Source organism: Geotrypetes seraphini, chromosome 9 (genome assembly GCF_902459505.1).
Source record: "Geotrypetes seraphini chromosome 9, aGeoSer1.1, whole genome shotgun sequence".
Lineage (NCBI taxonomy): Eukaryota > Metazoa > Chordata > Amphibia > Gymnophiona > Dermophiidae > Geotrypetes > Geotrypetes seraphini.
In genome coordinates this window covers 31,089,719-31,103,338 of record NC_047092.1, presented here as the reverse complement: position 1 = coordinate 31,103,338, position 13,620 = coordinate 31,089,719, and the positions used below count along the sequence as shown (strand labels likewise).

General features: G+C 43.0%; 1 protein-coding gene across 4 annotated transcripts in view; it reads left to right on the top strand.

Moving 5' to 3' along the window:
- CPED1 (cadherin like and PC-esterase domain containing 1) overlaps window positions 1-13,620 on the top strand; it is a 223,477-nt gene that overhangs the window by 179,799 nt on the left and 30,058 nt on the right. For 3 of the 4 annotated variants that reach the window (XM_033958590.1, XM_033958592.1, XM_033958591.1), the window contains exons 16-17: window positions 1,891-2,008; window positions 3,430-3,566. In XM_033958590.1, the coding sequence (XP_033814481.1) occupies window positions 1,891-2,008; window positions 3,430-3,566 (255 nt within the window). Of the gene's footprint in view, window positions 1-1,890; window positions 2,009-3,429; window positions 3,567-8,257; window positions 8,398-13,620 lie in introns of all 4 variants that reach the window. The other variant, XM_033958593.1, reaches the window with a different exon arrangement.

Genomic DNA, 13,620 nt, shown 5'->3' with positions numbered 1-13,620 from the left:
GAATTGCCGCTGCTGAGTCAGACCAGTGGTCCATCGTGCCCAGCAGTCCGCACACACGGCGGCCCCTAGGTCAAGGACCTGAGCCCTAATTGAGACTAGCCTTACCTGCGTACGTTCTGATCTAGCAGGAATTTGTCTTTGTCTTGAATCCTTGGAGGGTGTTTTCCCCTACGACAGCTTCCGAAAGAGCGTTCCAGTTTTCCACCACTCTGGGTGAAGAAGAACTTCCTTACGTTTGTACGGAATCTATCCCCTTTTAACTTTAGAGAGTGCCCTCTCGCTCTCTCTACCTTGGAGAGGGTGAACAACCTGTCTTTATCTACTAAGTCTATTCCCTTCATTATATTGAATGTTTCGATCATGTCCCCTCTCAGTCTCCTCTTTTCAAGGGAGAAGAGGCCCAGTTTCTCTAATCTCTCGCTGTATGACAACTCCTCCAGCCCCTTAACCATTTTAGTCGCTCTTCTTGGACCTTTCTTTTTTCTAATTTTTAATTAATTTTTATTTTTTTCTTGGACCCTTTCAAGTAGTATCGTATCCTTCTTCAAGTACAGCGAACAGTGCTGGACACAGTATTCCAGGTGGGGGTCGCACCATGGCCCGGTCCAGCAGCATGATAACCTTCTCCGATCTGTTCGTGATCCCCTTCTTAATCATTCCAAGCATTCTGTTCGCTCTTTTCACCACCGCCGCACATTGCGCAGACAGCTTCATTGACTTGTCGACCAGTACTCCCATGTCTCTTTCCTGGGGGGTTTCCCCGAGTACTGCACCAGACATCCTGTGTTCGTGTACAAGATTTTTGTTACTGACATGCATCACATTACACTTATCCACATTAAACTTCATTTGCCATGTCACGGCCCATTTCTCGAGCGTGTTTATGTCCTGTTGCAGGTCTTCGCAATCCTCCTGTGTCTTCACTACTCTGAATAACTTTGTATCATCTGCAAATTTAATCACCTCGCTCGTTCCAATTTCAAGGTTGAAGAGCACAGGCTCAAGCACCGAACCCTGCGGCACTCCACGCTTTTCTAGCCCGAGTATTTACCCACTCTCTGTTTTCTATCCGCCAACCAATTTTTGATCCACGTGAGTATTTCACACTCAATCCCATGGCTCGCAATTTTTCAAAGTAGTCGTTCCTGCGGGACTTTGTCAAAGTTCTAAATGTTCCGAGGCTGCTCCGAGCTCATAGAATTCCTATGCTCCGACACTGTCAACGGCTTGAGCTCCCTCTTGCCCCGATCATGTTGGGGAGTCGGGGGGGGCAAGAGGGCTTGAGCTCCCTCTTGCCCCGATCGTATCGGGGGTGCCGCGGTTGGCTGGGGCAAGGGCTTGAGCTCCCTCTTGCCCCGATCGTGTCGGGGAGTCGGGACCGCCAAGAGGAAGCAGCAGGACACCGGTAGGAGCTTGTACATGATGGGGGGAGGTCGGGAGGCTGTGGGGGTGCGAGCAGTCCTTCAGGGTGGGGGTGCGGGTGGGAGTGCGTGCGAGCGGTCCTTCGGGGTGGGGGTGCGGGTGCGTGCGAGCGGTCCTTCAGGGTGGGGGTGCGAGCGGTCCTGCGGGGGGAGGGTGAATCGGACATCAGGGGGGGGCATCAGGCTTTCAGGGTGGGGACAGGACTTCAAGGGGGAGAGGAGAGTCGGGGCGGGCGAAAGGAGAGTCGGGGTGGCCAGAGGAGAGTCAGGGCGGGCGAAAGGAGAGTCGGGCAGCATGCGCGGTATACGGGTGTGCGCGGTATATAAAAATTTCTGTACATAAATTTGTGTTTTTCGCGCGCTATACCCGTGTGCGCGTTTTACACGGGTGCGCGTTATCTACATGAAAATACGGTAATCCACTGGTAGTATCACAATAACTTTTTGGTGTCCCTCTGGTTTCCTCTAGGACTGTGGTTTGATAATTCAGCCTGAGGAATCATGCGGCCTGCAACCTCTATCCTCTGAGAACCTCATGTCTATTTCGCAAGCAGAGTTGAAGACCTGCAAGACTGGAGATGAGAAAGGTAGGCCTAATTCAACATGTCTTTCACAGACCAGAAGCAATACCCCCCAAAACCTATTTGGATCAATATTCAAAAGCACTTTCTGGACAACGGTTTAACTGATGCTTACTGGGGTATTCAGAGTAGGGTTACCAGATTTTAGTTAATTAAAATCCGGCAAATATCCTGGCCTACTTTTCCAGCGCCTACCTTTGCCAGAAGTATGGTTCTGTACCCAGCACCATTGCATGATTGACATGCGATTGGTGGCCACTTTTAATGTTGACAGCGACAGTGACGCTGGTTACAGAATCTATCTGAATAGTGCCTCTGGATATCTTTACAGACTGCCTGTGCACTATATGGCATTTGAAACTGCGCGTGCAAATGTGGATGCACACTCAATTTGTGTGCACAATTTTATTGACAAATGAGATAATTAGCACCAATAACTGGGCCATTGCAATCAATTATTGGTGATAATTGGCCACAATTTGAATTTGCATACGCATCTTTCTAGTTGGAATTCTATAAAGATAGACACACACATTTTTACATGTGAATCTGAAAAAGGGGTGTGACTCTGAGAAGGGCATGGGCGTTCCTAAAATTTGTGTGCAGTGTTGTTGAATATGGTAAAATCTGAGCTTAATTTATGCATGAAGATGTACACTAGGTTTCAGTTGGAGTAAATCCTCATGCCCAAAGTTAGGCACAGAATCGGGCAGTAAATGCTATTCTATAAAGGGCGGCCATCTTGGAGAACTCTTTATAGAATACCCAATAGTGCCAATTTTTTAGCCCCATATACTGAATCTAGTTCTATAGGGATAATTCTACAGGTTGCCTACAGTTGGACACATAAGTAAGAATTCCTCGATGGGTAAGTTTGATGTTCTGTTTGAGGTTCCAGTAGATTGCAAGCTCAGATAGAAAGCAGAAAATGTTGAAAACTGGAATCAGATTTGAAAAGTTAGAACATGGCATTGACAAGATTCAGATATGTGATTCTTCACGATAAAGAAAAAAGTCTTTTGTATACTGTAGGCTGTAATCCTTTGAAAACTACAACAAAAGGCTTAATTTGACATTTTTTATATCTTCCTGAGTCTCATTTAATGGTTCCCACTGATATACTATGGAGTTATTATTAAGGAATTTGGAAAATTCCTCCAGAATCATTCCCTCCTTTTAAAAGGGTTTTCTATTTCCATGATGGAAGAGCTGAAGTAGATCTGAAAAATTTTTGGAAGTTTGGCATGATAACTTAGATATATCGATATTGAAAAGTTCACAGATGGAGGGAATAAGCTTACCAGAGTATACTTTTGGTAACGTTGTTACTGTTCTATTTCTTATGATTGTGGTCTCTGGTATTTCTTTCCCAAAATATGAACACAACAAATCTTATGCTGTTTCACTGTTTTGGGGGTCTTTTTCAGGACAGTGGATTGTTCCATGCCTCAGCTGTTCTGACAATCGGACTTGTGACTGGCGAGCAATGGCATGGCAACCCTACAGTTGTCAATACGCCCTTCTCACAAAGCCCCAACTTCAGCAGTGTGTTGCAGGTCGAAAGGTATGCATGTGTCTGCTGCTTCTGACCTCATTAGAGGCAGCACATAGAGAGCATTGTTAAGACAGACAGGAATCAACGTTATCAGTAGTAAAAGAATGACCTTGTATTAGGTATTAAACATTACATAAGAAAAGCGTATTGGAAATACATACTGTTGAGTCAATGGAATATTGCAATTATTTTTAAAATCATACCCAATTTTAGTTGTCAGGTAGACTATGGGGTTCATTTTCAAAAAAGACAGACATCCAAAAGACGATATAAACCAGCACTTGGACATCTTACTAGTCAAAATGTCCAAGTGGACATTTTTGAAACTGACTTTTTAGATGTTTTTTCTGGTTGTTTTGTCTCTAGTGCATCTAAATCATGAGGGGTGTGTTTTGGGTGGAATTAGGGCGGGCTTAGCATTTGGACGTTTTACGGCGATAAACATTTTACAAAACGTCCAGAGCACAATTTGGACATTTTGGGCTAGACCTATTTTTAAAAAAATAAGGGCCAAAAAGGTACCCAAACTAGCCAGATGATCACTGGAGGGATGCAACTATAGCCCAAACATACTCCCCCAGTAGCACTGAACCCCTCCCACTCCCCCAAATATCTGCATGAAACAGTACATATCTGTTTCTATGACAGCTGCAGATACTATGGCCAGACTTACGGGAAATTTCATGGCGACACCAGGAAATATTTCTTCACCGAGAGAGTGGTTGATCCTTGGAACGAGCTCCAGGTGCAGGTGATCGAGGCAAACAGCGTGCAAGAATTTAAGAGCAAATGGGATTCCCATGTGGGATCCCTTAGAGGGTTAAGCCAAGGAAACCTGTCACCAGGATTGGGATCCCTAGAATAGTAGACTTGAGGGTGGGTCAGTAGAGTGGGCAGACCTGATGGGCTATGGCCCTTATCTGCCGTCATCTTCTATGTTTCTACCATTAAAAATGCTAGCCTCTCCTACATGCAAATGGATTTTTTGGGACATTTTTAATTTGGACTTTTCTTTTTAATAATGGCAAAAAAAATTAGATGTTTAGCATGACAAAAAGTCTAGCTGGGCCATTTTTGAAAGAAAAAAAGATAGATATCTTGCTGGTTTGAAAATGGACATTTTCTCCACCCGATTTATGGACATTTTTCTCAAAACGTCCAAAGTCGGACATACACCTCCTATCAAAACAGTAAAACATCCAAATCGCTAATTTTGAAACTCATTTTAAGACATTTTTCTATGCAGTTCATCTAAATCAGGGGTCTCAAAGTCCCTCCTTGAGGGCCGCAATCCAGTAGGGTTTTCCGGATTTCCCCAATGAATATGCATGAGATCTATGTGCGTGCACTGCTTTCAATGCATATTCATTGGGGAAAACCCGACTGGAATACGGCTCTCGAGGACCGGAGTTCCCTACCCCTGGCTTACAGGCTAGATCAGGGGTCTCAAAGTCCTTCCTTGAGGGCCGCAATCCATTCGGGTTTTCATGATTTCCCCAATGAATATGCATGAGATCTATGTGCGTGCACTGCTTTCAATGCATATTCATTGGGGAAAACCCGACTGGAATACGGCTCTCGAGGACCGGAGTTCCCTACCCCTGACTTACAGGCTAGATCAGGGGTCTCAAAGTCCTTCCTTGAGGGCTGCAATCCATTCGGGTTTTCATGATTTCCCCAATGAATATGCATGAGATCTATGTGCGTGCACTGCTTTCAATGCATATTCATTGGGGAAATCCTGAAAACCCGACTGGATTGCGGCCCTCAAGGAGGGACTTTGAGATCCCTGATCTAAATCATAAGGGGCTGTGCTTTGGGTGGGACTAGGGTGGGCTTAGAACTTGGACATTTTTCAGTGATAATAGAATATTGTAAAAATGTCCAGGGCATAAAATAGGATATTTGGGGGCTAGATCTGTTTCAATATGGCTAAGTGCCAAAAAGATGCCCAACCTGATCAGATGATCACTAGAGCAGTGGTTCCCAACCCTGTCCTGGAGGACCACAATCCAGTCAGGTTTTCAGGATAGCCCTATTGAATATGCATGCCTGCCACCTCCATTATATGCAAATCTTTCTCATACATATTCATTAGGGTTATCCCCAAAACCCGACTGGCCGGCGGTCCTCCAGGACAGGGTTGGGAACCACAAAATCTTTTGGGGTGGGAGGAGGTGAGTGTGTGGGTCATTACTTAATTCCTCTAGTGGTCATCAGGTCAGTTTGGGTACCCTTTTGGCACTTAGACACTTCTCAAACAGGTCTAGGTGAAAACATCTAAAGTTACATCCAAGACAGCCAGCTGCAGGATATCCACGCCTAAGCCCTCCCAAATCCCACCCATTCCCTGCCTTCCAGCACACCCATTTCTACTCTGGACGCACAGTGGGTTAGAAGTCCTGTTAGACATCCAGAAAGTCAGCTTTGAGAATGACCACTTGGATGTTTTGTCCAAGTGCTGGTTTATGCTGTCTTTTGGATGTCTGTCCTTTTTGAAGATGAGCCCCCTAGTATCTCAAAAATAGACAGGTTGTCTGAAGATAGACAGTTCACTTATAACATATGCACATTTTTAGAAGACGTATGTAAATTCTAAAAAAGAAAAACCATAATAATGATAATAAATACTGAAATAATACTAATGCATATGGAGTTATCACAATGGAGCAAATATAATCTAAACACATATGTTTGGAGGAATACAATATATATCTATCTATCTATCATAATAAAACCCTTAGTGTGCATGTGCACTTCAAACTCCATGCCTCCATGCGGCCGTGCCATGTATGCGCAGTAGAAGGAGCCAGCGCGGTTTCCCCATCGCTCTCTCTCGGCGATGCTGGCTCCTTCTACTGCACATGCGGAGGCACGGAGGCATGGAGCCAGTGGCGACCACCACGGTGGCGGCTTCCCCCTCCCGCCCTCACTCCAACTAACACTTTTTACACAGTTCAAAGGTATGTGACTCAAAGGACTAAGGACAAAAATAATAACAGGGAAGCAGGCATACCGACGCTCAGCATCTGGACTGTGGTTGGCAGTTGTTCAGGCTTGGGAGGGTGGAAACAACCAGCAGGAGGCAAAAGGAGTGATTTAAGGGTATGTGGGAGAAAAAGGCTAGAACTGAAGCATGTCAGTGCATGAGAAAGAAAGACAGACAGGCAGGGGCAGGGAGAGAGACAGAAAGAATGAAATACAGACACACAGAAAGACGGGGCAGGGGGAGAGACAGAAAGAAAGAAAGATAGACAGCGGGCAGGGAGAGAGATAGAAAGAAAGACAGGCAGGGTGCAGGGAGAGAGACAGAAAGAAAGAAAGACAGACAGACAGAGGGCAGGGAGAGAGACAGAAAGAAAGAAGGAAAGACAGACAGACAGACAAGGGGCCAGGGAGAGAGACATAAAGAAAGAAAGGGAGCAGGGAGAGAGAAAGAAAGAAAGAAATGCCTGTCTACACATCTATTCTAGCACCCGTTAATGTAATGGGCTAAAAAACTAGTATATATATATATATATGACAACATGTATGCACATATGCATAAATAGATATGAATTTAGAGACTTTAAAAATGAAAACTGTAAAAATGTAATGAGATCAGATTGCTTTGATGCTGATATATTCAGATTCTATATAACTGGATGAATTAAGTGACGTTGAAAAAAATTATAAAATTGAATTTTAGAAAACGATATAAATGAATTTGAAACCATACCTGTATTTGGAATATGTGAAAAAGGAAAAAATAAGGGGGTTAAGACATGATGCATACCTGAGACCTTTTATGTTCACTGCATTGCCCCCTAGGTTGCCTCACTGCTCTGCTTGGATGTCTCTGTGGCCAGTCTAATAAGGCCAATGCCCCCACAGACATCACAATGGTTTATTTAATGTGCATTTTTCCATTAGACATTTTTTATTTGAAAATGGCCCTTAAAGAACTATGATAAAAACAGAAGGCTGTGGATGATGATGTTCTAAAAAGATGATTAATTTATTTCTTCCAAAAAAATCACAAATACAAATATAATAGTCCACATTTGTAGTCCTACCAGACTACACATGTGGACTATTATATTTGTATTTATTTGTGGGTTTTTTGGAAGAAGAAATAAATTAATCATCTTTTTAGAACATCATCATCCACAGTCTTATGTTTTTATCGTTTGGATTGTTTTCACTGTGGAACATTGGGTCTTCCATTTTTTTTGTTTCTCGCCTTAAAGAAATATGCCCTGAACACAAAACCATCTAAAATAGGACATTTTTCAAACCAAAAATGGTTCAAAAATGACTACACCCCTCTTTTACTAACGCATAGCGTGGGTTTTAGTGCCGGCAGTGGCGGAAACTGCGCCGACGCTCACAGGAATTCTATGAGCGTTGGAGCAGTTACCGCCACTGCCGGTGCCAAAACCTGTGCTATGTGTTAGTAAAAGAAGGGGTAGGGTATATTTGGCACTGGATTTCTGGAATATTTTTTTTTGCAAAACGTCCAAAATCAGATTTGGACGTCATATCTTTGAGTCTTGAAGCCTATACTATAAATTATCCTATAATGATCTGGAAACACTGAACGGTGGTATTAGGCTTGCAATTGCACGTGTGCATGGAAAATCTGCTTCTCTCCCATGTTCAAAGCATGGCATTCACTTTGCACTCCGATCTTACTAATCTCATTTCGCATTCTTGCTCAGGTCTTGCATGATACTCCTGCAGTGATTCCTTTCTTGGACAATGTCTTCTTACTAAATCTGCTCCTTCCCGTGTGCATAAACCATGACAGAGATCTCTGGTGTGTCATTCTCTTGCAGTTGCTTAGAATGCTGTGTAAAAAGTAAGTAACTTGCTTTCACGTTTAGGTTAAAAAAAAAAGTACCTTTTGGAGTATGTTAGAACTTACTTTACGCAAAAAAAAAAAAAAGAAAAGAAAGAAATTCATTATAGGATAAATTCTATATATGGTGCCTAAAAAAATCAGCACTGAAAAAGTGCTATTCTATAAGCCGTGCTTAAAATTAGGCATGCTTTATAAAACAGAGCTTATGCCTGGGAACCGCGACTAAATTCAGGCATGGCCATTTGCACCAACATAAATGGGTTCATAGACAACGGCGCGAAAGACAAAGGCGCGCCCAGACAATTGAGCGCAGCGCGGAGGCGCACGCCCATCAAAATTACTGTTTTTAGGGGCTCCGACAGGGGTTTTGTTGGGGAACCCCCCCACTTTACTTAATAGACATCGCGCCGGCGTTATGGGGAGTTTGGGGGGTTGTAACCCTCCACATTTTACTGTAAACTTAACTTTTTCCCTAAAAACAGGGAAAAAGTGAAGTTTTCAGTAAAATGTGGGGGGTTACAACCCCCCACAACTCCCCCACAACGCGGCGCGATGTCTATTAAGTAAAGTGTGGGGGTTCCCCCCCCACACCCTCCCGTCGGAGCCCTAAAAACATTAATTTTGAGCGGCGCGCGCCTCCGCGCTGCGCTCAATTGTCTAAACGCACCTTTGTCCCGGCGCGCTTTTGACCTGACACCACATAAATGTGGTGCAAGTGTCCACGCCCACAGCTAGGCCAGAAGCCCTTATTCAACACATACATAACAAAGGAATGCCCCCGATCCACCCATGACCCACCCATTCGTGCACCCTCTTTTTAACTCATGTAAAACTCAAAAATTCATGAAAGAAAATTCAAACTTTGAGAGGAAGAGAAAGTCATTAAAGGAACAGTATTAAGGTGCAGTAAAAGTCAGGTTTTTATTGCACCTTCACTTAGGGCTAGATTCACAAAGCAAACCGATCATGTACCGATCGGTTTGCGACCCCTTAGCGTCCCCGGCCCGAGTCACTTACCTGTCTTCCGACCATCCTCCGATCCGCGCATGCAAATGAGGGCAACGGCATGCAAATGTAGGCAGGGGCACGATTCGCTAAACAAAACCCCGCAACACCGACTGGGCTGGCCGATCAAAAAAAAGCGACAGCTGAGGACCAGTCGCTGAAGCCCTTTGCGACTGCCCTGCCTTCTGCAGCCCTGCAGAACAGCGATCCGTGCAGGCAGATGGGGGGCGTTCCTCCGATCGCACCCCCATCTGCATATTTTTCCTTTCAGAATTTGTCGGATCTGCCCGGATCGGGCCCAGTCGGGCAGGTTAGTGAATCCTGGTCACAGTGACTAAATAGTGTTACCACAGATTAATCACTCCCATGACATGTGAATAACGCATCTTATGATCAACTTTGCAAGCGGTGATATCAGGCCGCTAAGGTCCCAGGCACTTCTTAAAGGGGCTAGCCAAAATTACAGTGAGTTCTCACCTAATAGCTCTTTCAGTCACAACCCCCCTCCCAAATCTGATCCCCCTCATGAAATTCTCACCCCCCCCCCCACTTAAGCCCTCTCAACCTGGAAGCGACCTCCCCCCTCCCCCAGTTCAGCTGTTTAAACAGGACTTCCAACTCATATTTATTGTAGTAACATTTTCCGTAGGAATAATTGGATTTAAAGATGTTTACAACATTTTATGTGTGGTTAATTCATTTTGATAATGTCTGGCTAACAAGTAAATTCCATTAAAGTTGCACAGCTTGTAATGTTTTCTTTCCATTATAAATCTGATCTACACACTAAAAAGCTGTGGGTGGTGCCTGTTCTGTTTATATGCAAAAACTCCATGTTTTTGCGGGTTTTTTTTTTTAAGTTCAATAAGTTTTATTTATTTTCAAGATAAGAAAGAGACCAACAGATAATAACATACATGTCACAACAGAGGGCTCCTTTTATCAAGCCGCGCTAGCGGTGTAACACGTGTAATAGCGCGCGCTAAACCGCCGGCCGCGCTGGCCGCTACCGCCTCCTCTTGAGCAGGCGGTAGTTTTTGGGCCAGCGCAGGGGTTAACGCGTGATGAAAAGTCGCGCGCGTTAGCCCCTCTAGCGCGGCTTGATGAAAGGAGCCCAGAGTAAAAGTGGACATAATAAGGGATTATACATATTGCACAAAGATCGACTCTTATGAGACCATACGTGAAATCGAATTAAATAAGTTGCTTGATGGAGCACAGCATAACAATAAATGTAATATGAGTGTACACCAAGTTCATATAGTATCAATAGTATTGCAGTACCGCGTTAAAGGAGACCAAATGTGACAGTAAGGGCATCTTTTACGAAGCCGCGTTAGCGACTTTTAATCCCGCGCTAACCCCCGCGCTAGCCAAAAAACTACCGCCTGCTCAAGAGGAGGCGGTAGCGGCTAGCGTGGCTGGCGATTTAGTGCACGCTTCGTAAAAGGAGCCCTAAGTGAGGTGTGTGTTGCGCCTTTCTGCGTGTATTTTCTCATATTTGGCTGTAAGGCAAACAGTGTTCCACCAGACATTATAATCAACTTTGTCTAGATGTTTCCAGTTATGAAGAACTCCACATTTTTTTAAGAAATCCATATACTGGTCAAGCACCACAGTTTGAAAAGAATGATGAATTCATCTCATATATTAGAAAATTCATTATTCCTTTACAAATTGGGCATTCCTGGCTAATTAATGATTTTGAGGATGGCACATAGCGGCTACTATTTCACCATGAGAACCCACTGCATAAAAATATAATAATATTCTTGCATATAAATGTTGTATAAGACAGAAAGACCTTGTCCCTCCTATCCGTGCCCTTCTCTTCAACCGTCAACCCCAAACTCCGTCCCTTCTGCCTTGCTGTACCATATGCTTGGAACAAGCTACCTGAATCCCTACGGCAGTGTTCATGGCCCAATTAAAAGCCCACCTCTTTGAGAGTGCTTTTGACTCCTAACTCCTCTCACCTCACCCATCCCCAACCCTATATGTCATGTCTGTCTGTCCAAGTTAGATTGTAAGCTCTTCCAAGCAGGGACCGTCTATAAATGTCAACATGTACAGCGCTGCATACTCCTTTCAGTGATAAGTAGTAGTAGTAGTAGTCATATTCAGTTGATTGATTTAATAATAAAATATAGTGCTACCACCTGTTCAAAGGGCAGAGTCCTAACTAGCCCCAAGTTAAAACTAGTCTGCGCTAGTTCTGATGCTTTTCATTGGCGCAACCTATAAACTAGTCACACCTTCTGTAGATGGAGCATGGTGATAGATGCACATAGAATGCTTTTGCATAATTCTTATGCTGAGTTAGGCATGCAGCCTGCATAGAATCCCTCATTAGAATTGCATTGTGTTAAACAGAATGAAGAAAAACAGAGATTTTATGTATTTTAAACCACAAACTTTGCTATGGAATGTTCCGTTTCATAAGGCTATAGCATATTGGAGAATCTGCTATCATTGACTGATCTCACCCCAGCCCATCCTGCTGGAATTAGCATGCCACTAATAAAAGAAACCCCCCCCCCCCAAAAAAAAAAAAAGTATTGCATTGTGTTCACATTCCGCATTTCACGCTGCTTCAGAGATCCTGCAAGTCACATCACAGACTGTGCGGGTTTTCATGATTGTTTACGAGGAAAATACTTAAGAGCACCTGATTGCTATTCATTGAATTGTAAAATTGTTTTGGAGGAATTTCTTCATGATAAAGGTGGTTAACCCCCCCCATAAATAAATAAATATAATGATAATAAAAATCAGGGCAAGCAATATGCACTGACAGAAGCTCTATACTTGTAGATCAGTGCCATGCTTACAAAGGCAGGATAAATCCCATGCTACCATACTAATGACTAGTCATATCTGCTTGAAGAGCAAGAAAGGAGGCAAGATAGATGTCTGTACCGACCACTTGCCACATTTATTCTAACAATGAATAAAACTGAAGATTGCTTTGATGTTTTTCATTTCTTTGTTTTTCTTGTTTGATTTTTTGAAAAAATTAATAAAATTTCATGGAAAAAAAAACAAAAGCAAAAACTGAAGTCCCAACTAGGATCCAAGTCTCAGTGATTATATCGCCTTCATCAGGGGACCGTAGGTGAAACTAAAGCCATAAAATAATAAAAACGATTAGTAACACTGGAAAATGAATAATGGTAAGAAATAAATAAGTTGTTTCAATGGCAATACAATATGGAAACAAAAAATGCAGATCAAAACATATAAATAAAAGGAACATATTAAATAGTATACAGTATGGATTGATATATAATAAAAAGCAGTTTGGGTTACTTATATATTTCTTACCGTTATTCATTTTCCAGTGTTACTAATTGTTTTTATTATTTTATGACTTTAGTTTCACCTACGGTCCCCTGATGAAGGCGATATAATCACCGAATCTTGGATTCTAGTCGGGACTTCAGTTTTATTAATTGTTAGAATAAATGTGACAAGTGGTCGGTACAGATATCTCTCTTGCCTCTTTTTTTTTTTTTGCTCTTTGGTTTTACCCCGAGGCTAATCTACTTCCTCTATTTTTTTGTAGTCATATCTGCTCACCTGCCTTTATGCTTTGGCTGCTCTCTCCTCCCCCCTCCCCCCACTGCTCTTTAATTCCTCTTGCTAATGACAAGGGTTCTTTATGTCATACCTGCATGCCGCAGACTGTCTAAAGACCTGGGTCATGGGGAAGAATGCAAATGCGTTGACCTTCTGTGGTTGTTACTCTTCATTACAGGTGGGTCATTTTGTTCATGTTTCTCTTATCTGTAGATTCTTTATAATACACATAGGGCCAGATTCTGTAAATGATGCCTAAATCGGCAGCCACCTACAAAAATGGCGCTGGCCGATTGTCAACCGTGCTTAGGCGCCATTTAAAGAATCACGGCTAACAGAGCCTGCCACAAAACTTAGGCGTCAGCCATGTAGGCCAGCGTTTTACTGGCCTACATTGCAGATGATGCACTCAAGGTTAATGCTAAGAAAATTGGGTATCAAAATGAAGGAAAGAATCTCAGAATTGCCACTCCATGGATCAAATTGATATTATCCAATTAGGAATTGTGGCATAGGGTATCTTTCGTCGATCCAAAACCTTCATATATTTAAAGTGACTTAATTGTTCATATTCAATAAGTTATTACTACTCAGAAAAAGTTTTTTCTTTTTTTTATCATTTTTTAAATTTAATAT